Below are 26,273 nucleotides of genomic sequence, written 5' to 3' on the forward strand. Positions count from 1 at the left end.
GAAGCTAGCCAGCAAGTCCACATAATGAATTGTGCAAGTTAGCAGCAATAGTTGAGTTTCCTTTGTTTTCTGTTGGTGTGACAAGGTGAAAGAAGAGAATCTTGGATTGTTCCAAGGTTTGGTGAGACAAGAATCGCAATCAAGATTCTAGAATTGACCTTTGGAGTCCTAGGAAAGGACTAAAAAATTAAGCAAGCCTTGTAGTACATCAAGTATCCCATATAATGCAGCCTGTTCCACTAATTTTAAACAAATGGTGAAAGATATATTGAGAATATGAATCCCTCATTTGTACCCCCCGGTGAGCATATGCTACCAACCACCATCCTAGATAAAGAGTACTCAAGGGTTGCTTTGTTGTTTGAAGATATGAAACGCACTTGGGTTAGGACGAGCTACTCTATAGCTATGGATGGGTGGACCAATGTTAGACATCGGCCACTCATCAATATCATTGTCACATCCCCTGCAAGCTCTTATTTTTTGAAAGTCATAGATTGTTCAGGAAAGAAGGATGCAGAATTCAAGTTCACCATTTTGAGAGATGACATAGAGGAGGTTGAGTCGGCTAGTGTAGTACTGGGTATCACAAATTATGCACATGTGTGCAAATCAGTCGGTTTGATGATAGAGGGTGCTTATAGGCACATCTTTTGGACCCCTTGTTGTGTTCATGCCTTAAACAATGCATCGAAGGACATAGGAAGACTGAATGGGTGAAACAGGCAATGTTAGAAGCTAGAGAACTTGCAAATGTTTATATGCAACCACCACACTTCACTTGCCTTATTCAAATCCTTCTCTAAGGAGTTCCTCGAACCAGCCGAGGCAAGGTATGTCAATTTTAATTATAGTTTGCTTTGAGTTTACTTTTATTTATAATTGTTACAAACTTACATGTGATGTTTTTAATGATTAATGTTCAACTTTATTTTAATTTATAATTGTCTCTATAGGTATTGCACATATTTCATCTTGATGGAGAGGATGATTGAATTATATGAGGCTCTTCAATTGATGGTGATGAATCCAGAGTGGGAACGATGGTCCAATTGTAAGCCCTCTAAAAGAAAAGCGGTGATGCAATGGATCTTTGATGAGAGTTGGTGGTCCACAATGAGGTAAGTTGCTGATTTTTAAATTTACTGTTAGTCTTTTGCTTGCTGATTTTCAAACTGACAGTTTAAAAAAAATTTAAATTCTAATTCTGATTTTAATTTTTGTTTGCATCTTGCAGATATATTTACTCTGTCATAGCACCCATTGTAGATGTCATTAGATATGTTGATACCGATGCTCCTAGTTTGGGAGAGATATATGAGACTATTGACAGCATTTGGGGAAGATAAAAAGAATTGTTGCAGCAAAGGATCCTACATTGAGGTTTTATGAGGAGCATATTAGGACTATTGGGATGCAGAGGTGGAACATGATGAATACTCAGCTTCATATGGTAGCCTTTGCTCTAAATCCCAAATGGTATGCACAATTGGGTGGAAGGGGCCTCTTATGTGATGATCCCAAGGTATTGGATGGCTTCACAAGAGCCATTGAAAAGATGTATTCAGTTCAAGAGGCTTCTACTCTTCGTGCACAGTTCCTTGACTTTACCAACCTTCGTGGCCCAAACTTGGGTAAGCCACAAGCAAGATTGGATAGAGTAGTTTTAACACACAGAGATCCTATTGGATGGTGCACCTAGCATGAGAGAGATACACCCAAGTTAAACACACTTTCCACTCGTCTCCTTGCATAGGTTGCTAGTTCCTCAACTGCAGAGAGGAATTGGTCCACATATTCATTTATCCACTCCATCAAGAGGAACAGACTTACCTCTAAAAGAGCGGATAAGCTAGTGACAGTGCATCATGCTCCTCGACCTGCGGATTGTCAGACTCCAGAGTATAGGCAGACACTAGCTTTGCGATGGGATGTTGAGCTTAAGGATGTGCCCCAAATAGATGAGGATGACATAGCACCAAGATTGGTTGGGGTTCCATTAGATGAGACTAGGCTTCCTATGGAGGATGATAGTGAGGACTCTAAATTTGATGCCATGGCGGCAGAGGTAGAATAGGAGCAGCAATCTGCTTCATTTTTCTATATTTTGTTTTCTATGTTTAACTTGAACATGATGATGATACATTGATACTTTATGGCAGCCCTCTAGCCTTTGGGCATATATATTATTGAAAACTGTCATCGTGGATCTGACAGATTTGCTGGAATATATATATATATATATATATATATATTCTTTGTTAGATAACTCTTGTACAATCTTTAGGTAGACAACATTTGCATAAAGATATTATACCTATTCACATATCACATTGAATGCATACACTAATTAAGGAGTGAATAGAGAGAAGACATTTGTAAATTGAAGAAATTAAGGTGATGTCTAAGGCATCCTGACAGGACATTACAAAGTGGAAGGATTTGCTGGTGGAGAACGCTGCATGGGAGATTGAGAACATTTTACAAGCCATGGACTTGAGGTTGCTTGAGGATAAGCAATCTTAGGGAGGGCAGACTGTAATGCCCCCTCCTAAGGCAGTGTGATTACCAGCGAAGGTTGACTTATTATATTGTTCCCGTAGGCCAGCAGAATGCGTAAGGGACTCATATAGGAGCTTATCGACTCACACTGGGGCTTTGTGAACCAATTTGGGACAGTCTCATAGATTTTAAGAATCCCTATTTTTAAGAGATTGACTAGGAGTTGATAGAGACACATTAGGCGACCAGCCTGGGAACCTTTGGTGCAATTCCTGTTTTCTAGGAGGGGTTCCTAAATTTTAAGATACTGTCAACCAGCTGGCAAAAGTCATCAGTGGACAGGTGTTATTAAACAAAATTCAGATGGGATCCAGATGAACGAGTTTTGAATAATTTGGAAATAATTAAATTATTTGCTATGTTAGACTTCAGTAAAATAATAATAAAAGTGATTTCATATAGTCACTTAATATTATAGTAATAAATTATAATAAGAGGAGACTTGGCACAATTCCTTAGGTTGATAATTATATGTTACAACCTAAAAGAGAGACTTCCAAGCAATGAGAAATAAAACCTCCAAGTGGTTTGGTTCCCTAAGAGGGAATAATTACAATAAAAAACTTGATAAAGTTCAATTAAAAGATAAATAAATTACCCCAAAGTTTGAACTTTTGGACAGAAGGGAAATTTTGGAATAAAAGAAGTTTGGAGGCATTTTTCATCTATCCAGATCTACAATTTTCACATCAGCGTTGGCATTTGAGTCTTCATTGTGGTCTGAATCAGAGTTTGTCTTTCAGGAACAAAATCTTCTGGTAGAATTTGAGAGATGGGGCTAGCCCGGGCTCACCAGGCATCAAAATACAATATTAATCAAATTGGGATTTGTAGTGGCATTGAATTTGGTGGAAGAAATCTCAGATTTGATTTGCAGGGAATTAATAACATTCATCAAAGGACAGATTGGTGTTTGGAAAGACAAAATATTAATCTTTCGGACTCCCAGCAGCTACCAGTACAGTCCCAGGGAAGATCATTGATTGGACTTGGGGTCTCAGCAGTAGTACATAATTTCAATTAGGGAGAATTCAGATCTGCATTGTTTCTTTGGTGGAGATCTCAGATCAGACCTGAACTACATTTAGCTGCAACCAGGCATCATAAATTCCTACCCGTACCAATTCCTTGGCAAGCCAGGCATCTTCTTTGTTGGACAGAAAGTACAGTGATTGCAGATCATTTTAAAGATTGGTTTTTTCATGTAAATCATCGGCAGAATTGAGGTAGCTGTCTGAAGTTGGCAAGATTAATAATCCAATCTCTGATTTGCTGATATTCATTTCCAGATTACTAGCCTGGTATGGCCATTGAATGCATTGTTCTTTTGAAATTTGAATAAACCAAAATCTGTTTCAGAATTTTCTATCTAGGGTTTAAAGTAGTTGTTTCAGCATTTCGTTTATTTTTTTAAGCATTGCAATCACTCTATTTTAAAAAAGACAAAATCAGAAAAACAAGCAAACCTCAAAAAAATATCAGAATTCGGTAAAAAATAAGACTTGGCAAATCTACAACCGAGGTGCCTATTACAACCATCAACTAATGTCAATTTATATATAGAAGAGCAAAGGAGTTATGAAAATTCTCCTACAACAAATAATCTATTTTTAAATTATTTTAAGTTATGTCCTGTACCTGTACAAATATTATTAGTAGCAAAACATATATCTATCTCTTTCAAACAACAGAAGAAATAACTTTCTGAGTTCCCCTACATTTCAGCTTTAAACATGTACCAAAAATCAAAGCTTTTTAACCTTTATTAGTATTTTGGACAAAAAGGATACAACAGATCTATCAAACTTCTGGTTTTTCCCAAGTCATCAAAGAAATTATTTAGGAATTAGATGTTTGTGACCAAGACACTTGAAAATATGAAGCAAATTTAGTTTTTACACAAATCTCATGACAGAATCAAAGCATGAAATGCTACCTCAAAAGGCTCAGGGGAACTCTCAAAATGCTCATCGATTAAGTCAGTTGGAAAATCATCATCACCAATTTCTTGTCGTCTCTGTATTTTTCGATTTTGAATTAATGACTCAAAGTGTTGATCAACTGAAGTCTCGAGAATGTCGTCCAGCAACTGTTTATTAAAGAAATATGGTGTAAACCTGAAAAATGGAAAAAATAAATAAACCCCACTAAAATATTGAAGCGTTTGGAAAAGTCAGCTTCCAAGACATTTCATAGCAGTACCCCATAAAATACACTTTCACTGTATTCTACTCCAACAGAACAACAAAAATATAAAGCTGGCATGTGAAGGCCATAAACCAATATTCATTCTCTCCAATTGGATTTATATCCCATTTAATGCTGTTTAGATTGAGAAAATCAGACTTACATTCTGCTTTTAGCTTGGGCATGTCTCATCTAGGAATATGTGTAAAGGATTTCCAAGCAAACAATTGCACTCTTTTATTAAATAATTGGAAGCTTCCACAGCTACCATTATTAATTTATTTTAGTTTTTTGTGGGAACTTGACCAATGTTTAATCAAGTCATCACTATGATGATCAGTTTCCACGAGTAGTCATTAATCTCAATCATCTATCATATATGTGATAATAATCACAAGAAAATGGGACCCACAAACCAAACCAGCACCTGTAAGAATATAATGATAAAGGGAAGAATGGTGATTATTAGAAATTCAACCAATTTGAGTTTTTTCATACTCTAGCGTCTTTCCTAAATGCCAAAAAATTTAACGAATGCAATACCTTGTATGTTTTCTTTGTCTCACAATTATTATCCAGGTCGGACTAATGTAATTTCAACCCAATATTTATTTTTTTAAATTTGAATTAAATTTTAAATTATTGAGGGACTTTATCCTGCATATGATGTCACCACTAGTATAACCAATTTCCATGGGTAATCATTTCTGTAATGAATTATTTCTCATGTATGTTGGGGAGAATCACAATGTAATTGGCACCTAAAAAAGCATTAAAATCCAAGCATTTGTGACCATATATAATATAAGAAAATCTACCAGTTCAAAAAATTTCACCAACTTCCTTCTCTTTTGGATGTGTAATGTGGGATAAGCTGTCATTCTCACAATTGTTATCAATCTGGAAGTAATCCAATATAAAAGCAATATCATAAGCTTTTCAAAATACTTATAGGCTTCAATAGTAGCCATTCTAAATTGTACTATAGCGGGAGAATGTTTGAAGAATTTTCCAGTAGGGTTTAAATCATCCTCTTTGCTGTAATTACATGGGGATGCATCCCCAAGAAAAGTAGACATTTCCAAGACAGAAGCATCCTAAGTTGCCTTGTTATCCTACTCATTTTGTTCATTCTGCATATTGATACCGAGTTACTATAGCTCCAGTGTTTGCCAAGTGACTCTTCATTGACCAAGTTACCCAGTGTTCGCCAAGTGACTCTTCATCGACCAAGTTACCCGTGTATGCCAAGTGACTCTTCATTAACCAAGTTGCCCAGTGTACGCCAAGTGATTCTTCATTTGTCAAGCTACCCAATGTTCACCAAGTGACTCTTCATTGACCAAGTTACCCAGTGTTCACCAAGTGACTCTTCATTGACCAAGTTACCCAGTGTACGCCAAGTGACTCTTCATTAACCGAGTTACCCAGTGTACGCCAAGTGACTCTTTATTAACCGAGTTACCCAGTGTACGCCAAGTGACTCTTCATTCACCGAGTTATCCAGTGTATGCAAAGTGAGTCTTCATTCGCCGAGTTACCCAGTGTATGCCGAGTGTCAGCATTTGGACGTGATTTCTGCAAGTCGACTTGCGGGATTTATTTTGTTTGCGACATTTATGTTAAAATATATTCTTGGGATGCGTCCAGACCGTTGTTGGGTCGGCCTTCTTATGTAATGTTTTAGAATAATCTATAAGCCATTTTGGCAAGTATATATAGAGTGTTTAGGCTTAGACTTAGGTAAGTTTTTTTGGAGAAGAAGATTAGAGGACAGAACTGAAGGTGCGAATTGCAATTCTTTGAATGTGAATGTATTAGTAATTGGTCGTAACCCAGAAGGCCTTATAGCTGGGCATGTACGAAGATATTTTGATAAATCAATAAAAGTATTTCACTCTTCTTCCTCCTTTGGTTGTTGTTCTTTGTGTTTGCTTCCGTTGTGTTAACTCTTGCAGGGTGGTTTGGATAGCTGGGTGAGCCTTTGGCCCTAGTTATTCACCCCTTTGCATGCGTCAGTTGGTATCAGAGCTTCAGGTTCATCCTTGTGGAGATTGGATCGTGTAGAACCCTGATTTGGATTTGGTTGTAGGGTGGCAGATATGTGGATTTGACCTATAACTTGCAGAGGGTTACGATCTTGCAGGAACCTGATTTGTAAAGATGGTTCGTGGTAGAGGAAATAATGTTATATTGGATCAGTTGAGACAAATTGCAGCCAAATTAGATGCTGTGGAGACAGCCCAGGGGAGAGGAGCACATCTTGATGATGTAAGTGATGATGAAGCAGCAACACCAAACCATAATCCAGAACCTGAAGAAGATCAAGATGAGGAAAGATTGTTGCAAATATTGTCTAGGGAAATTCAAAGCCTGCTGTAGAAGTTGTTCCTTATGATGGAAAATTGGACACCAATGTTGTGTTGGATTGGATATCTGATATGGAGAAGTTCTTTGAGTATGAAAACACTATTGATAATAGAAAGGTGAAGATTCCAGTCAATAGGTTGAAAGTTCATGCATCACTATGGTGGGAGCACTTGCAAACTGATAGACAAAAGAGAGGAAAGGAGAAGATCAGAACTTGGCCAAAGATGGTGAACAAGGTAAAGAACAAATTCCTTCCTGTTGATTACCAAGTTAGCTTGTTGAGAAAGAAGCAAAATTTGAAACAAAAAGACATGACTATGAAAGAGTATACTGAGGAATTCTATAAACTGGACATCAGATCTTGGACATGTGGATGATGATGTTGAGAAAATTGCATGGTACATAAATGGATTGAGATCTGGAATACAAAATGAAATAAGTTTTGTGAAGTTGGAGAGTGTGGAAAAAGCATACCAATATGCCTTGAAGGCTAAGGAGATCTTAACAAAGAAGCATGAACAAAGACAAAAAGGTAGAGGTGGTAGATTCCAGAGAGGCAAAGGTAGATCTTATGGAGAGAGTGGCAGGTCTGACAATTCTATGCAGGATAAAGGCAAATCTGAATGGAAGAATGATGACAAAGGCAAGACCAAATGGAAAAGTGGTCATTCTTACCGAGGAGGCACTAGTTCTTACCGAAGAAGAGGTAATTCTTATTCTAGAGGTGGATTTCATGGTAATTGTTTTAGATGTGGTAAAGAGGGACATAGATCTTTCGAATGTAGATCCTCTAAAAGTAGGCAAGGTAACAAAAATGTTGTGATTCAAGAAGATGATGAGGGTTCACCAAGTGGACCTGAGGCTGGAGAAAATCTGATGGTGAGAAGAACCTTATGTAATAAGAGAAGTGATAAGGAACCTGTTTCAAGGATAAGTCTTTTAAAGACCAGATGTAAGATGGCTGAAAAATGCTGCAAGGTGATTATTGATAGTGGAAGTTCTACAAATCCTGGCATGAAAAGAGCTGGTTACAAAGTTGCAGTTGCAGAGGCTGAAACATCCCAAACCTTATCATGTTTCATGGATCAAAGATGAGCATAAGTTATTGGTAAGTGAGCAATGTCTTGTGAAGTTCAAAATTGGACATTACTTTGATGAAGTTTTGTGTGATATTATGCCCATGGATTGTTGTCATATTTTGTTGGGTAGATCTTGGCAATATGATAGATATGTTGTACATGATGGAAGATTGAATCAATATACTCTTTGGGTAAATGGGAAGAAACAAACATTGCAGCAGCCTTTGATTGAAAGTCCAGATGAGGTTAATTGTACTGCTGTAAAAACTTGCATGGTTAATGGTAAACAATTTGAAAAGAAAATGAAAAAGAAAAAAGTTTGTTTTGCCATAGTTCCTAGAGGACCGAGTGTTGGTAGTAATGAGCGAGCAGCAGAAGCTAGTAATGACTGAGTGACAGTAGATAGTGATAGCCGAGTGCCAATAGAAATTATCGAATTGTTGAATGAGTATAAAGAAATTATTGCTGATGATATTCCTGATGGTTTACCTCCAGTAAGAAGTATAAGTCATTGTATGGATCTGATTCTTGGAGCTAGTTTGCCAAACAAAGCACCATATAGATTGACACCTACAGAGAATGAGGAACTTAACAGACAAGTGCATGAGTTGTTGCAGAAAGGTTTGATCAGAGAAAGCTTGAGTCCATGTGTTGTACCTACTGTATTAGCACCTAAAAAGAATGGAGAATGGAGAATGTGTACTGATTCTAGAGCCATTAAAAAAATCAGAGTGAAATATAAGTTTCCTATGTCGAGGATGGATGACATAATGGATTTTTTGAATGGAGCAAAGTATTTTACCAAGATTGATTTGAAGAGTGGCTATCATCAGATCAGAATCAAAGAAGGTGATGAATGGAAGACTGCTTTCAAGACAAAAGATGGTTTGTATGAATGGTTGGTTATGCCTTTTGGTTTGACTAATGCACCTAGTACTTTCATGAGGTTGATGAATGAAGTTCTAAAAAGATTCTTGGGTAAGTTTGTGATTGTTTATTTGGATGATATTCTAATATTCAGCAAGACTAAGGAAGAACATCTTGAGCATATTAGACAAGTATTGCAGAGGTTGAAAGAGGAAAAGTTGCTAATTAATCTGAAAAAGTGTTCTTTTATGCAAGAGGAGATTGTGTATTTGGGATTTGTGATTTCAGCTGATGGATTGAAAATGGATCCTAAGAAGGTTAAAGAAATTTTGGAATGGCCTACAACTGAGAATGTGGGTGAGGTAAGATCATTTCATGGTTTGGCTATTTTTCACAAAAAGTTTATAAAGAATTTCAGTGTTGTTTGTAATGCTATGACTGAAACAATGAGGGGAGATAAAAAGGAATTCAAGTGGGCACATGGAGCTGATAAGAGTTTTGAGACTTTGAAACAAAAGGTTGCTGAATTACCTGTATTGGCTTTGCCTGATTTCAACAAAGTATTTCAAGTTGAATGTGATGCAAGTGGTAATGCAATAGAAGCTGTATTAAGCCAAGAAGGTAAACCTGTTGCTTTCTTTAGTGAAAAGTTGAATGATGTTAAAAGGAAATATTTTGTGTATGATCAAGAGTTTTATGCTATTGTTCAAGCCTTGAAGAAGTGGAGACATTATTTGATTCCTAAAGAGTTTGTGTTGTATACTGCTCATAAAGCTCTACAATACTTGGGAAGTCAACATAAATTGAATCAAAGACTTATAAAGTGGGTCGAGTACTTGCAGAGTTTTACATTTGTAATCAAGCATAAGAGTGGAGTTACTAACAGAGTTGCTAATGCATTGAGTAGAAGACGTTCTTTGTTGACTGAAATGAAGGTTGAAGTTCTTGGTTTTGATGAAATGAAAGAATTGTATGATGTTGATCCTGATTTTTCTGAGGCGTGGAGAGAGTGCAGAGCACCAAATCTAACAGATCACATGAGTAAGTATGATGAGTATTTCATTCAAGAAGGTATGTTGTCCAAAGGTATTCGGTTATGTATTCCTAGAAATCCTATGAGGTTGAATTTGATTAAAGAAAAACATAGTGGTGGATTAGCTGGACATTTTGGAATTGATAAGACATTGAGTTTGCTGAAAGAGAAGTATTATTGGCCACAAATGTATAAGGATGTTCAAAAATTTGTAAAGAGTTGTGGAGTTTGTCAAGTTGATAAGGGAGCGAGTCAAAATACTGGTTTGTATACACCTATTACTATTCTTGAGAAACCTTGGATTGACATCAGTATAGATTTTGTTCTTGGATTGCTTAAGACAGTAAAGGGGTATGATTCTATATTTGTTGTAGTGGACAGATTTTCTAAGATGGCTCATTTCATACCATGTAAGAAGACATCAGATGTTGAGCATGTTGCTGAACTTTTCTTTAAAGAGATTGTGAGATTGCATGGATTACCAAGAAGTATTATTTTAGACAGAGACAGTAAGTTTGTTGGCTATTTTTGGAAGACTTTGTGGAAGAAGATGGGTACTGAACTGAAGTTTAGTTCTACATTCCATCCACAAACAGATGGACAGACAAAGGTTGTGAATAGAAGCTTGGGCAATTTGCTAAGATGTTTAGTTGGGAATAAGCCAAGTAATTGGGAGATGGTATTGGCACAAGCTGAATTTGCATATAATAATTATGTGAATAGGGGTACAGGGAAGACATCTTTTGAGATTGTCACTAGAATGCATCCTAGAGGTATATCAAATTTGAGAGATGTTGCTAGTGAAGAAAAGAAAAGCACTGCAGGAGAAGAATTTGCTGATTTTATGGAGTCTTTGCATAAGGAAGTAAAGTTGAGGTTGGTTGGAACAAAGTAATCAAAAGTATAAGAAGAATGCTGATCAATCTAGAAGACACCATGATTTTCAAGTTGGTGATGAGGTGATGGTTCATCTAAAGAAAGGAAGATTCCCAGTTGGAACATACAGTAAGCTGAAGATGAAAAAATTTGGACCTTGTAAGATCTTGAAGAAGTTTTACAGTGGTAATGCTTATGAAGTTCGGTTACCTGATGACATGGATATATCTCCTATATTCAATATTGCTGATTTGTATAAGTATCATGAGTCAGATGAGAAAGTTGTTGTATTAAAAGATTATCCTAAGAAGCAGATTGAAGAAGTTGAACAGATATTGGATTAGAGAGTTGGCAAGAGCACAAGAGGAAAAGATTACTATGAATATTTGGTAAAGTGGAAGAACAGGCCTATTGAAGATGCTTCATGGATTTCTCAATCTGAGTTGGATTCCGCTCAGATTGTGACATCTCAATGATTCAGGAGAATCATTTCTTTCAACTCCGCTTGTTTGATGCAGAAGCATCCTTGGTTGCCTTGTTATCCTGCTCATTTTGTCCATTCTGCATGCTGATACCAAGTTACTGTAGCTCCAGTGTTCGCCAAGTGACTCTTCATTGACCAAGTTACCCAGTGTTCGCCAAGTGACTCTTCATTGACCAAGTTACCCAATGTTCACCAAGTGACTCTTCATTGACCGAGTTACCCAGTGTACGCCAAGTGACTCCTCATTAACCGAGTTACCCAGTGTACTCCAAGTGACTCCTCATTAACCGAGTTACCCAGTGTACGCCAAGTGACTCTTCATTAACCAAGTTACCCAGTGTACGCCAAGTGACTCTTCATTGACCAAGTTACCCAGTGTTCACCAAGTGACTCTTCATTAACCGTGTTACCCAGTGTACGCCAAGTGACTTCATTAAAAAAGTTACCCAGTGTACACCAAGTGACTCTTCATTAACTGAGTTACCCAGTGTATGCCAAGTGACTCTTCATTAACCGAGTTACCCAGTGTATGCCGAGTGACTCTTCATTCGTCGAGTTATCCAATGTATGCCAAGTGAGTCTTCATTTGCCAAGTTACCCAATGTATGCCGAGTGTCAGCATTTGGACGTGATTTCTGCAAGTTGATTTGCAGGATTTATTTTGTTTGCGACATTTATGTTAAGATATTTTCTTGGGATGCATCCACACCGTTGTTGGGTCGGCCTTCCTCTTATGTAATGTTCTAGAATAATCTATAAGCCATTTTGGCAAGTATATATAGTATTTAGCTTAGAGTTAGGTAAGTTTTTTTGGAGAAGAAGATTAGAGGACAAAACTGAAGGTGTGAATTTGCAGCTGGATCTTTGAATGTGAATGTATTAGTGATTGGCCGTAACCCAGAAGGCCTTACAGCTGGGCATGTACGAAAATATTTTGATGAATCAATAAAAGTATTTCACTCTTCTTCCTCCTTTGGTTGTTGTTCTTTGTGTTTGTTTCCGTTGTGTTAACTCTTGCAGGGTGGTTTGGATAGCTGGGTGAGCCTTTGGCCCTAGTTATTCACCCCTTTGCCTACGTCAAGCATGCCCAAGATGCAGAAACACTAGGGGAACATCCCTCCACCACCATCACAGACCCTTAATTTCAAGGACGTTTCTAATGTTTCTTGCTGTGAAAATGTGGGGATGTCCCTGAGACTCCTGGACATCCCTGAACCTTATAGGGCAGGTGCAGAAAATTCACGCAACAGAGGAGAAAAATGAAAGTCTTTATTCCCTCCAACACCATCACAGACCCTTAATTTCAAGGACATTTCTGAAATGTTTCTTGCTGTGGAAATGTGGGGATGTCCCTGAGACTCCTGGACATCCCTCAACCTTATAGGGCAGGTGCAGAAAATTCACGCAACAAAGGTGAAAAATGCAAGTCTTTATTAAAATAAAGTATAAAAGTCACTTTGAAGTGACTTATCCCAACTCTAATTTGTCCCAAATCCCCAAGGGCTCTCAAAAACTTATAGAAAAAGGCGTAGAGACTGATCTGGAGTTAGTAGACACTGAGCTGAAAGGAGAGGGAGCAAGGCTGCAAGCTAGGATATTCTTCATTCTTGCAAGAGAAACAACATGGTTCAAGAATCATGGTTGAAGGTAGGCGTTGAAAAATTTCTGTTCATGATTGAAAACCTCATGTTCATTCAAAACCATGAATACACACACGCTTTACATTGTTACCTGTTAGTGTTTGAAATTTGAATCATTTGATGAATCGTGATGTGACCTTTGAGTTAAACTTAGTCATTGCATTGTTGATTTCTTACAGCCATAGATGGCATACTTGCAGAGTAATTGCCAAGTTGTTTCACTCTGCGAATTTTAACAACTACTACTTGCAGGCAAAGCTCGACAAGTCTGTACCAAGAACTTACCCGTTGTCAACTGCCAGAGTTTACAGCATAAAATGGCCACCGTCTTATTTTATTTGCAATTTGTGTGCTTCTATTTTTCTGAGAGGGGGAAAATAGTCTACAGAGCCCTTGCTAACTAATTTCAGTCGATTTATTGTGGATTTGAAGCAGATTTGAGATAGTTTTTGAAGAAAAAAATCAATTTCAGGTAAGTTTTCTGATTCTCTTTCTATGTTTTTTAAAACATTGCATTTATTTTTTGTTGCATTTAGATGAATAAAAAATCATTCCTAAGTAGTCAAAAATAAATTTGACTCATTAGAACAAGATTTAACACTATTTTTGACAAGTTTTGCTGAATTTTTAACTATTTTTTTGAAGAAACTCTAATTGAAAAAAATAAATCAAACCCTCGTAGGTTTTTTGATTATTTTGACTTTGAGTGATGTCTAAAATTATTGAAACTAATTTACATAGCTTTCTTAGTTGTTTCACTAACATATTAATTTTGTCTTTTGAGATCCTAGTGGAGAGGTCATGGAGGGCCTCACTGCATGCATTCAGAAGATGATACTTGAGGCTGAGGAGAGAGACCTCATTGTGGCCAAACAGAAAAACTATGTGGAAGCAAAGGGTGATCTGTTCACTTGTAATGTCGCCTTTTTTGGGACATTGAAGAATTAATAGGCCAACCCATATATATATATAATGGACGACTTAATGCAACATTATTAAAAAGTCGACTTAATATTATAAAAGGGGTTAATAAGAGACGAATTGGCTAAAGGACAAGTACAAGAAGAGGGAAGTGTAAGAGTCACAGGCTGGGTCCTTAAAAGAAAAAATAGTTAGTTTTGGACATGCTTGGATATTGACTTTGTCTTGAGTTTTCTCTTGGAGAAATCTATGAAGTGTTTAGCTTCATCTTCAGAACCTGAGGACCGAAACCTTCAGACTCGACTCGCCAGATCAGACACCAACCTAGCACTAGAGGCGGATTCGCATCAAAGTTCACATTTGGTGTTTCAAGTTCTTTTTGTACTGTCTCCATTTTTCCCAACATTGGAGTTTCAGGGATTAGCCTATTATTGTGATCCTCGTAGGCTAATTATTGTGGATAGAGGGTCTTCTATGGTATGGCTTGGCTTGGGAGGGTCTTATCTTTTCTACATTTCAGTAAGCTACAGATTGGTCTTCATTTGGCTTAGATTAGACTTCGTTTGGGCTTAGTTTTGTGTACTTACTATTTGTGGTAAGTTGGTGTTTATCGAGATGAACCCTTTCTATTTTTGGAAAGTACATTTGATCACATGGAGAAATAATAGATATGACTCCTATTTCAGACGACATATTTAAATGATGATTATTTTGGGAGTTATTATATTTTTAGTGGCCAAATTATTATTAATTATTAAATGGCTGACCCTTTCTATTTTTGGAAAGTGCATTTGATCACATGGAGAAATAATAGGTATGACTCTTATTTCAGACGACATATTTAAATGATGCTTATTTTGGGAGTTATTATATTTTTAGTGGCCAAATTATTATTAATTATTAAATGGCTTATTATAAAGTAATTTCACTTAAGTTGAGAGTTATCATTGGAAAGTGCCATTTATTAATTAGTTAAGCCAAGTCAAGTGAGAGAATCTAAAGGAAGCTTCTAGTTAATGTTGTGTGGTGAAGCTTCTTGAGTGAAGTTACATTTTGGCAACAAAAGGGCATTTGGAGGTTATAAATACGAGCCCATTTGTTGAGAAAAGCATGCTTGAATATTTCTTTTCTTTTGTTGCCTTTGTGGCTTTTCTAAGGTTCTGATATTTGATGCCCTTGTTGAAGTAAAAGGGTTGAGTTTGAGATTCTGAGAAGGGAATTTGACTTCACAGCTGAGGTATTGTGGACTTCTGAGATTTATTATAGTCTTTCAAAACTGTACTTACTGTGGTTGAAAGACATTGTTGGCTATTGAATTGGTGGTTGAATTTATAATTGGGCAATTGCAAGAGCTAGTGGGTGGAGTTGTTGTTTGGCGTTGGATTTCCTGTTCACACCAGCACTTTCCTTTATTTGCCTTGTGCGGCTAGTGCTGGAGATATCTGTGTTTTGCTCCAGACCTGCTGTTCGAATCTGTGAGGCCTGTTGTTAATGGTTAAAGGCCTGCTGCTAATAATTAGAGGCCTGCAATTGTTTGGAAGAAACCTGTGACCTCTCTTGGAGGGATGCATCTAAATATTGAGAGCCAACGTTTCATATTTTGAGTAACAGTAAAATAAATTGCAAGGCTGCGGCTTGAATCTGGGCCTGCACTCATCATTGGAGTCTTCATTCTGGGCATATTTCAGATTATCAGGCTGCACCAGTCTACGAGGGAGTTCTACAACTTGTGATGGCAGCCTTGAGAGGCTTTGGGAAGGCAGCTTATGTGACTACAACAGCTTGCATTTGGTCAGCATTATCAGGTTCTTAGAAATTTAATAATTTGGATGTCCAATTGAATTTGTAAGGGCCCGTTTGGTTGCTGGTATAGGAATTGAGAAATTAGAATTGAGAATGAGAATGAGAATGCAGATTGTGAATGGGAATTGAAAATTTGATTGGGACTATGTTACTTCCATGTTTGGTTGTACAAAACTGAAAATCTAGAATATGCTAATCTAGCGTTTAGGGCACTGAGAGCTGCTTCATTTATCACCCACCTTGCTTCGTTTATCACTCATGTAACGCTTGATTTCTGCTTCATATAATACTAACACTTGTTATACACATAGCTTCTCACTGTTTTTTGCATTGGCGATGGATCTGTACTGTTGAATTCAGCGAATAGCACTGCGGAAAAGAATGCAACTCCAAATCTAACGCTGAGGGGGGTCTCATTGATGATGCCAAGACTGCTGTAGAAAAGCAATGCCTAGAGGTTGTGTCCTGCACCGACATTATTGCCTTGATGGCCAGAGTTGCAGTATAGATCTCTGTGAAAATGGTTGTGTGAAATCATCTTACCTTCAGATCTGAAACAAGCGGCGGCAAATGATTGACATCCAGAGATTCTATTCTTAAGAACAAAAATGCATTGCTTGTGGGCATGTCGGATTTTATACCAGAAGACAAGTTGCCGTATGAATTTATGCTGTCAAGAGATCTCTGAAGAATTTGGCGTGTTTCAAATCGATGTTGTCTTTCAGGGTCGTTGCCTTGAGTACCTCTGGATCGTCTGGTTCGATCTTCATTTGTTTGTCAAGCAATTGGAAGACGGAACAGATTTCAAGCAGTGCCAATATGATTTATTTCATAACCTGCTTAACCATGGATTCGAAAAGATTATACAATTTGGAGGAATGAGATTGGGAATAGGAATAGCTATTCCAATTACAAGTATTTTTGAGAATTGATAAATGCTCATTTTGGGGTCAAAATGGGAATACGTATTCCTATTCCCAATTCTGATTTGACGCCCCAAACAGAGAATACAAAATGAATTCTAATTTTCCATTCCTATTCATGTTGTATTCCAGCAACCAAACGGGCCCTAAGGGTTTGTTGTATGTCTGATTATAATTTCAGAGTTAGTGAGTATTGATAATTGGTTCAAACTTTGCAAAGTATATTTTCAGTGAATAAGGAATTGTAATAGAGGCTTTGAAATAATGCAATAAGCGTAATTTGTTGTCAAAGAGTTATTTTTCTACTATTGCATTTCAAGCTATCTTTCATGAGAGGAAACAAATAGACCCAATACAAACAAAGTTGTGTGCCAAGTGTTTGGCGAAATGTCAAACCTTTGAATTGTGGAAGAAATGGAGGTTTGAATAAGCTATAACCGGTAGGGGTTTTAACACTTTTCTACGTATCTCCAATCTGACTGTTGTTGTTGTTGTTTCTAAGCTTGGATTTTCTATGCATGTTGTATTGTTGGTTTATAATACAATAGCAAATCTGAAGTTTTTTTAAGCTGAGTATCTTAGTGAGCATTTGTTGGTTTATATTGTTGGTTTTATTTGCAAAAAATATATATGTTTCTTTCTGAAATTTGTTGGTGAAAAAGTTGGGAATAATATCCAGTGGGATATTATAGTGGCATTAGAGCATCAATCCTACCAGCCTATGAGGTGTATGCAAAAATATTACAGAAGGTTTTATTAGAATTTCTAGAAGCGATAGAAGTAAAGATTGATATTTTAATTAAAGTTGGACAAGAAACTATTATCATTTTTTTTTGTGAGCCAACTGCCGAAAACATATAATTATCAGCCTAAAATATTAATGTGAATCACCATTAGAGCATTTAAGCAGACAAAATGTATGGACTCTTGTTAGTGATTAAAATATCATCTAGTGGGTTTTGACCATGAAGGAGGATTTTCTTTCGAATAGAAACGGAGAAGAGACACTTGTTTAGGTTGATAGAATATTAAAAGACAAAGGCCACAAGTATTTCACCATTATAAGTCTGAAGAAGACTATTGGTGTGATCTTTATTATATAAACTGGAGATTGAAATCAAACATTTTTAAATCTTAAATAGAATAAAACAAGAATATGTTGGAAATATAACACGGAAGGTCGAATACCTCATTCGAACCCTTTGTACTGCTGACTGGTTCATAAAAACATGTTTGGTGTTGTAGTTTCAATACAAATTCATTCTGGAAGTCAGTGGATGAATGAATATTAATTCTGAGTTGTCAAGAGAAATCTATGAGGCATTCGGGCCTTCGAAGGCAAAATATGTATTGAGTTCGATGAAAGCAAAATAAGTAACACATGTAGAAGCTCTGAGAGAACCAATAGCAAAGCCATTGATCATTCTTGGCAGAATCGTAACACTCCAGGTGTTTTCAACAGGGATCTGAATCAATTAGTGCCATTACATACAGGTAGAAGGACTTTCCAAAAATCTTGATATCAGAGAAGACAGTGTTTCTCTTTAGAGACGGACTCTTAAACAATCGCACTGTCAAATATTCCAAAATGGGAACTGAAATATAAAGTATTGAAGGAAGGCTAATGTTTGGCGATTAATTTTGTTTGGGCCGATAATTCAATGGAGAAAGAATAAATATTAAGTACCAGCAGCTCACATAAGGCTTAATTGGTCATCGATCAATATAGACACAATTCATGGTGGGACCAAATTCCTCAATTTTGAAGACTTGCAATCACACATCTTCAATTTATTGGGCTCATTCATTTCGAAAGGTTTAATTACTTCAATGTGTCAAGAATAGTATTTGACTTTGACAATATTTGTGTGCGCCTTCAATTTTTTATATACTACGGGCTGTTGCGATTTAAATTATTAAGGTTAAAACAGGCAGAAATAGGAAAAATATTACTCAAGTTTATTATTTCCGATCCATTCTGGAAGTTTATTACGTATTTTAATTGATGTACCAATCAATAATTTCAAGGTATATATTCCTAGGCTTGATTTTTATAGAGCAGCGTTTCCATTAGTTCCCTTGTTTGTCGGGCATTATTGGCAATAAATAATATGAAAAAAAATTGATGGATTTAATAAATCAAAGACTGTATAGTATGAGGCAGATATTTGTAAATAAACATTGAAATAAAATGTATTCCTCTTTGCCATAGTCGGGAAGGAAAAATCCCAGTTGGAAGTATTTGTTTGGCACCATGAACAGTACCCATTGTCGTTACAGAATACAACTAAGTTTTTGGGTATGGCCAAATCTCATCCTCCGTTCAGCAAATGAATGAGGAAAGGATCATTGCACTGAACAATTTCATCTTTGCAGTGTGAGGAGACCACAGATTTTAACAAGATTGAAGGAATCAACTCTGATGTTTCAGATTGTGATGACACAGAATTGCAAAAACAAGCATAACGGGTGTTTCATTGAGTCATTGGGAAATCAGAAAAGAAGTCTCTAACAATACTAGAATCTGGTCTAGCTAAACCGGCAATCACTGGGACTTACAGAGAGTTGGAGCTGGTAAGCAATTCGACACAGGCTAGGCACCTCCAGACCTGCAAGCAACTCATCTGCAAACTTTGTCAATTTCTGAGTGGTCCTGGTATGCTAACTTAAGACATTGTTGTGTAAATCTGAATAATGTGTTCTCCTAATGTGTATCAGGCACGCAAATGATTTGTCATCACTGTAATTAGAAGAAATCTGGGTTCTGAAAATATTTTTCTAATTCTTCATGAGTCCTGAAAATATATCTTGTGATTTGTGAAGTCTTGGAAGTTGTTAGCTCAGATATTTCTGAAAATTGCATGTTCTTTAAGCCAAGTTATTGCTAGATCACAAAGAATAACCAGGAAACTCAGTCTGAATGGCTGCATACAAACTTTTTGACATATCCCCATCAGCTGAAAACTTTCAAAAATCAGACGCACAACAAGGCAGGTTATTACAGTGGTTGTGCATCTTACACTTGTTAATTCTTTTGAAAGTTCCTCCAGTATCAAATTGTCGTTGAGAAAACAAACACAACAGTGGTTGTGCATCTTACACTTGTTAATTCTTTTAAAAGTTCCTCCAGTATCAAATTGTTGTTGAGAAAACAAACACACTTTGCAATGAACTATTGACATAATGTCTGAATTATAATTTGGAGTTTCCAAATAAGGTAAAAAATTTGGACAGAGTAAGTGGTAGATCATACAGTATTTAAAATTCAAAGACAACAAACACTTTGTTGGAAGGGTGGGGATCCTTGGATCTGAATTGAGTTAAAGAGCAGGAATTTTTAGTGGAAACTATTATAATCTTCAGGGCATCAGAATTCGGATTAAAGACGAAGGAGAATCTGAAGAACAAGGCATTCTCCAAGGAGTTTAATGAGACTTTTAGTGGTAAACAACTTAGAGACCTGCAAAAAGAAAAAGAAGTTGGAAATGGACTTTATGTAATTTGATTGCAATCGGGTTCCATAAAATCTTTGGATGGTATACTTTCAAATCTGGAAGAGTTGGCTTCATATTTATCCAAAGTGGACTGCTCCAATTAGAGGTTATTGAACTGGGCTTTGCAGCCCTCAATGGTAATATTAGTCCAGCATACAGTAATGGAACACCCATATGAAAATATGAGATAAATAGTTGCTACTTGTCTCAGTGAGATTATTAGAATTATGACACCTTCTATGTGGACTACACGATAACAAGGACCCTGTGATTGGTAAAAAGGTAAAGATCTTAGAACTCATGGCAAAAACCAGATTTTTCACTCCTATGTTGGACCTTGGTGGTGAAGAGATGATTTGTCAATTGTTTCAATGTCTCTTGTGAGAAATTAGGAAACATCATCAAGACATTGTGAGATTTTGCATCAAAACAATCATGACATTAATATTGGAAGAGGATGACAACATATGTAACCAATTACAATCAGAATTGCTAGCCATTTGGAGAGGTGACATAAAATCTCACCTATGGCGTATGAGCTCACTGAGGATTTGATTGAACATAAAATAGAAAGGTTCAAGGGTCACATGATGGACAGTGAGCTAATTTCTATGGGCTTACAGGTCGTAGGATCACCAAAAATGAGTAAGAATCAAATGAGGAAGGAGAAGCTTTGTTTCACTTGCCAACACAAATGGCCACTAAGTCACATTTGTAAGGTCACTAAGTCACATTTGTAAGGTCAACATGCATAATGAATCAGCCCAAGAAGTGCAGATCATTATTGAGGAAGTTGAGAACTCCATAGTCCAACTTCAACATGATCAAACCCATCAGAGGGAATGATGATGGGTACTCCCCTTAATAACACAAACACACAATAGAAATAGAGAAATAACAAAAAGTTGCAAGAACAGAAAATTCGCTTCTTATTATCTCTAAAAGTGTGGAATTACAAATTTTAGAAATATAACATCCATAGCCACATGGGCATTTCCCTTACAATATTTTGTAAGCTAGAGCCACCATAAACATCCCCAGAACTGTCCTAGACAACCCTATGTGTCTTCTTTATATAGGCAATTTTCCACCATCCAAGAATGATCTAGAAATTTTAACCCTAGACCTTGAGGCCAACCAACTCTAAAATATTATTACTATTCTTAGTTTATTACATTAGAGTAGGCCGCAACAACTTTTAGAACTCAAAAGAATTTTTTAAGGAAATTCATTTTCCGTCCATTTCAAATGGCAAGGCTTCCAAATACCATAACTCATCACTAGTTGCTTTGATTGACTATAATGACCCCATTTCGAAAATACCACAAACTTCTCTACAGCGCTTGATTGTTGAAAGCTACAACTAGCTGAGATTTGACCCCTTTTGGAGCCTCTAAAGCCTTCGAAATTGAGTTCAAAGTTTTTTTACCCTGCTGCCAATGCTAAAAAAGTCAATAACTTCACAAATAGACTTGATATTGTAATGAAACTTTAATGGCAGGCTGATATAACTAAAATGAACCTCCAAGGAAGAAATCAGAACATTTTGAGCTCGAACGACCAACTTACTAAAAATAATAAACTTCCACAAATAGCAACTTTGCACATATTGAAAGACAAACTAGAAATGTTTTTGAGTGATGCAAGATTGCCTTTGCACCTAGGATTCTCCTATATCAGGCACTTGGGATAATTTAAGAAATGGCCCTGTCACATCTTAGGTGTTGAAAGGAAAACCAAGATGATTAGCCTCCCCCCTTGATAGCCATGATGAATCTTCAACAGGTCTTCCTTTCCATTTGAACAAATATTCTTCATATGTCATGTCTCTTGTGCATCTATTAACACGACTATGCAAAATATCTTCAATCTTTTGTGTAGCTTAAGTAGTTACTGGAATATTCCACAGTGCTTCTTTGACCTCATTTCCAACACCCCCATTGTGATATTTTGTCAGATCCGAAATGTTAAAAATTGGTGGAATATTTAGTTCACTGCACAATTCTACTTCATATGCATTCCTTGAATCATGTTTATTCGCTATCGTGCATGTTCCAAACTTCTTCATCTTCAACTTACTATATGTTCCCCAAGAAATATCTCCTTTCTTAAATGAACCATGACTTTATCTCCAATCTAAAAATCCTTATGCCTCCTTTTTTTCATCTGCCTTAGCTTTGTATTATATATTTCATTTTAGTAATGTGCTTCCACGTGTCCTCATGCACGTTCTTCAAGTGTTCTGCAAAATCTTCAACTCTAACACTACTTGTCTCCCCTTTGTCCAACTTCCTTGATTCGGGAGCAATTCTAAGACTACGTCCATATACTATCTAGAATGGTGATTTACCAGTGCTCCAATTGGCAGAATTGTTATATGCAAATTTTGCCTGTGGTAAAATCAAATCATATCCCCTTGAATTATCTCCAACCAAGCATCTCAACAAGTTCCCCAAACTCCAATTCACCACTTTTGTTTGTTCATCAATTTGTGGATGATGGGTTAAGCTAAATTTCAAATCTATCTTAAATTCTTCCACAATGCTCTCCAAAAGTACCCAACGAACTTGGTGTCTCGAACTGAAACTATGCTCTTTGGTAGATAAACAATTGTGCCACATGAACAACATCATTAGTCTTCTAGCAAGGAATGAAATGTGTCATCTTCGAAAACCTGTCAACCACCACAAAAATCGAATCATGCCCTCTCTAAGTCCTTAGTAAACCAAGAACAAAGTCCATAATGATATCCTTCCATGAATTATCTAGTACAGGTAATGGCTGATATAACCTTGTATTTTGCTTTGCTCCCTTTTCCATCTGACATATTCTACAACTCTGTCCAAACTTCTTGACATCTTGTTGCAATTGTGGTCAATAATAATTCTCACTAACCAAAGCAATGGTTTTGACTCAACCAAAATGTCCAGCCAACCCTACACTATGCTTCTCCTTGATGAGATTCTCCCTCATAGAACTCCTTAGAATGCACAATTGACTACCTCTAAATAACATACCATCCTAGATGATGAAATTCAACCATTTGGTTATGTCTACAGTAACAAGTTTTGTACAAGCTATCCAAGCTTCACCAAAATTAGGATCCTTTGGATATAAACGCTTGAGTTCCTTGAACCCAACAAACACAATCTGCATCTTTGCCAACAAATTCTGTCTCCTACTAAGAGCATTTGCAATCCTATTAGACTTTCCACTCCCATGTTTGAAAAATAAGTGTAACTATGTGAAAACTCAACCCATTTCAAATGTCGTTGATTCAATTTTCCTTGACTATTCATATATTGCAAAGCTTGATGATCAATAAATAAAACAAACTTATTAGCAAAAGATAATGTCTCCACTTCTTCAATGCCCAAACTACAGCACAAAACTCTTGACCCAAAACAAAAAAAATTCTTTTGGCATCATTTCAATAAGTCTACCTTCTTGGCTCAAAATAGTTATAATGGCATTACCCCTAGCATCGCAATCTACTTGAAACACCTTACTAAAATCAGAATGCGCTAAAACAGGTCCTTATATAACCTTTTGTTTCAAAAATTCAAAATGTGTGTCTACTCCTTTAGTCCACTTAAACTCTTTCCTATCCTCTCTCATTGTTTTAGTCGAGGGTCACAGACACTACCAAAACTTTTGATAAACTTCTGTAAAAGCTAGCCAAACCATGGCAAGATCTTACCTCACTAGCATTCCTTGGGGTGGGTCATTTGATGATAGCCTTCACCTTCTCTAGGTCCATTTTTACATCTTTTGCTGAGACTACAAATCCCAAACATACTAACTCCATCAGAAAACTACACTTCTTCAAATTAATCAGTACTTTGTCGTCCCTTAAACTCTCAAACACCCTAGGAATGTGCATAATATGCTCTTCCAATGTCTTACTAAAGATCAAAATGTCATCCAAATAAACAATGACAAACTTACCAAGAAACTCTTTGAGTACCTCATTCAAATGCACCTAATGCATTGGTTAGCCCAAAAGGCATGACTAACCACTCATACAAGCCCTCCTTTGTCTTGAAGGTTGTCTTTCATTCATCTCCTTCTATGATCTGGATTTGGTGATATCCACTCTTCAAATCTATCTATGTGAAATAAATAGATCCTTTCAAATAATTCATAATATCATTCATCCTTGGCTAGCGAAATTTTTACTTAATAGTGATCTTGTTGATGACTCAAGAATCTATACACATCTTCCATTCTTAATTTTTCTTGGGTACTTCTACTACTGGTACAACACATGGACTCAAGCTCTCATGAATCAAGCCCTTCTACAACAACTCTTGTACTTGTCTATTCAATTATTCACTTTCTACTTGAGTCAATTGTGATATGCCTTATTCGGTAAACCAGCTCTTGCAACTAGATCCATCTAATGACTGATCTTTCTTGTTGGTGGTAATCCATCAAGCACATTATCGGAAACAATATTCTTAAACTCATCCAACAAACCTGAAACTTCTATAGATACATCTTCTACTTCATCTTTACCATTTTTTGGAATTCAAGCAAAACACATATGCTCATGTTGCATGCCTCATACCTTCTACAAACTTTCTTCCATGGACTAAACATATTTGGGCATTACTACATACATTTTCTTTTGTTTCCTTCAATGGTTGTAGCTTGAGTCGCACTCTATCCTTTGTCAAAGAATATGTATTTTCATATCCATCGTATACTGCACAATGATCAAACTGTCAGGGCCTTCCCAACAACAAATGGAAAATACCCATAGGCATAATATCAGAAAGAACCTCATCATGACAATTCCCAATCTTAAAATTTACCAAATATTGTTCATTAACCAAGGCGTCATGATCCTTTTGCAACCAAGCAATTCGATAGGGGTTCAGATGCCTCTTTCTTTCTAACTTAAACTTATTAACCATTTCCTCATAAACAAGATTATCTATGCTTTCACTATCAATAATGTCATTGCATACTTAACCATTACATTTGCACCTAGTGCATAACAAATTCTTCCTGTATTTGGTTCATCCTCATCACTTAGCAAGGCTCTTCTAGTAACCAGGACTTCTCCTCTTTCGGCATTTTAGAATGTGAAGATTTGGCATCTTTGTCTATAGAGGCAACTTCTACATTGCCCGCAAGTCTTCTACTGGTTCTCCCTTGATGTTCACGACAGTCATACGCTCCATGTCCTCCTTCGCAATGGAAACATGTCACACAAAAACCTCCTCTTCCCAGTCCTTAACCTCTTCCTCTTCCTCTTCCTCTTTGATCCCTATTATTTTTATCACAGAAACGACTGAAATTATTTCCCCTCTGGTTCTGAAATCATCTTATCTTTTGTTTACTTTAATTCTTTTCATTCCACTTCCTATTCCTTTGATGTTCAATGGCTATTAGATCTCCTTTTGATTTGAATATAAGATGAAAACACATCTTCAATTTGTCTTCATATTGTTGTCGTGAACAAGAGCAGATACAACCTGACAAATCAATGATATTTATGTTCAAACATCTGCCTTAAACTTATGTTGGTTATTGGAAACCATTGTCTTATTTTGTTGTTGCTCATTATATTCTTTTATTATTGGCATTCATAGTTAACTATTGGACTTTGTCTCCCTTAAGATTAGTAAGTGTGTAAATCTAGTAGTTATTTCATTTGTTTGCTGATTTGCTACTTACAAACTTGTCATTTATTGAGTTGTCTTAGAATAATATATATCCTCCTTTGTAGGCACCGCTGAAGAAAGAACGACATGGTCATTTTCATACCTCCTTACGTTGGCCACTCCTGTTCCTTTTCTTTTATCAAGTGGATCGATATATTTATTGTATGTTGTCTTCCAAACTCTCGACACTTTCTATCATTGCCGCAGCCTAGAACATTCCTTTTGAAGTTGATTTCATACTTTCTATTCCAAAACAATGAGATTGATAGTGTTTGATTAAATTGTTGTATCATGGAATCATTGCTGAAAATCTTTCATTGAGCTCCTTCAACAAATGCATCCAATATTTGTTGTTTCATATG

At 36.6% G+C, this 26,273-nt stretch overlaps 1 protein-coding gene across 1 annotated transcript in view; it reads right to left on the bottom strand.

The window, feature by feature from the left end:
* The window catches only part of LOC149549321 (Tic22-like family protein), a 139,820-nt gene that overhangs the window by 32,752 nt on the left and 80,795 nt on the right, over positions 1 to 26,273 (bottom strand). Inside the window, exon 6 of the mRNA XM_089792770.1 lies at positions 4,499 to 4,679. Within this exon, the coding sequence (XP_089648896.1) occupies positions 4,499 to 4,679 (181 nt within the window). The remainder of the gene's footprint in view (positions 1 to 4,498; positions 4,680 to 26,273) is intronic.

This window comes from Cupressus sempervirens, chromosome 7 (assembly GCF_028749045.1).
Source record: "Cupressus sempervirens isolate cs-2001-9-10 chromosome 7, ASM2874904v1, whole genome shotgun sequence".
NCBI lineage: Eukaryota > Viridiplantae > Streptophyta > Pinopsida > Cupressales > Cupressaceae > Cupressus > Cupressus sempervirens.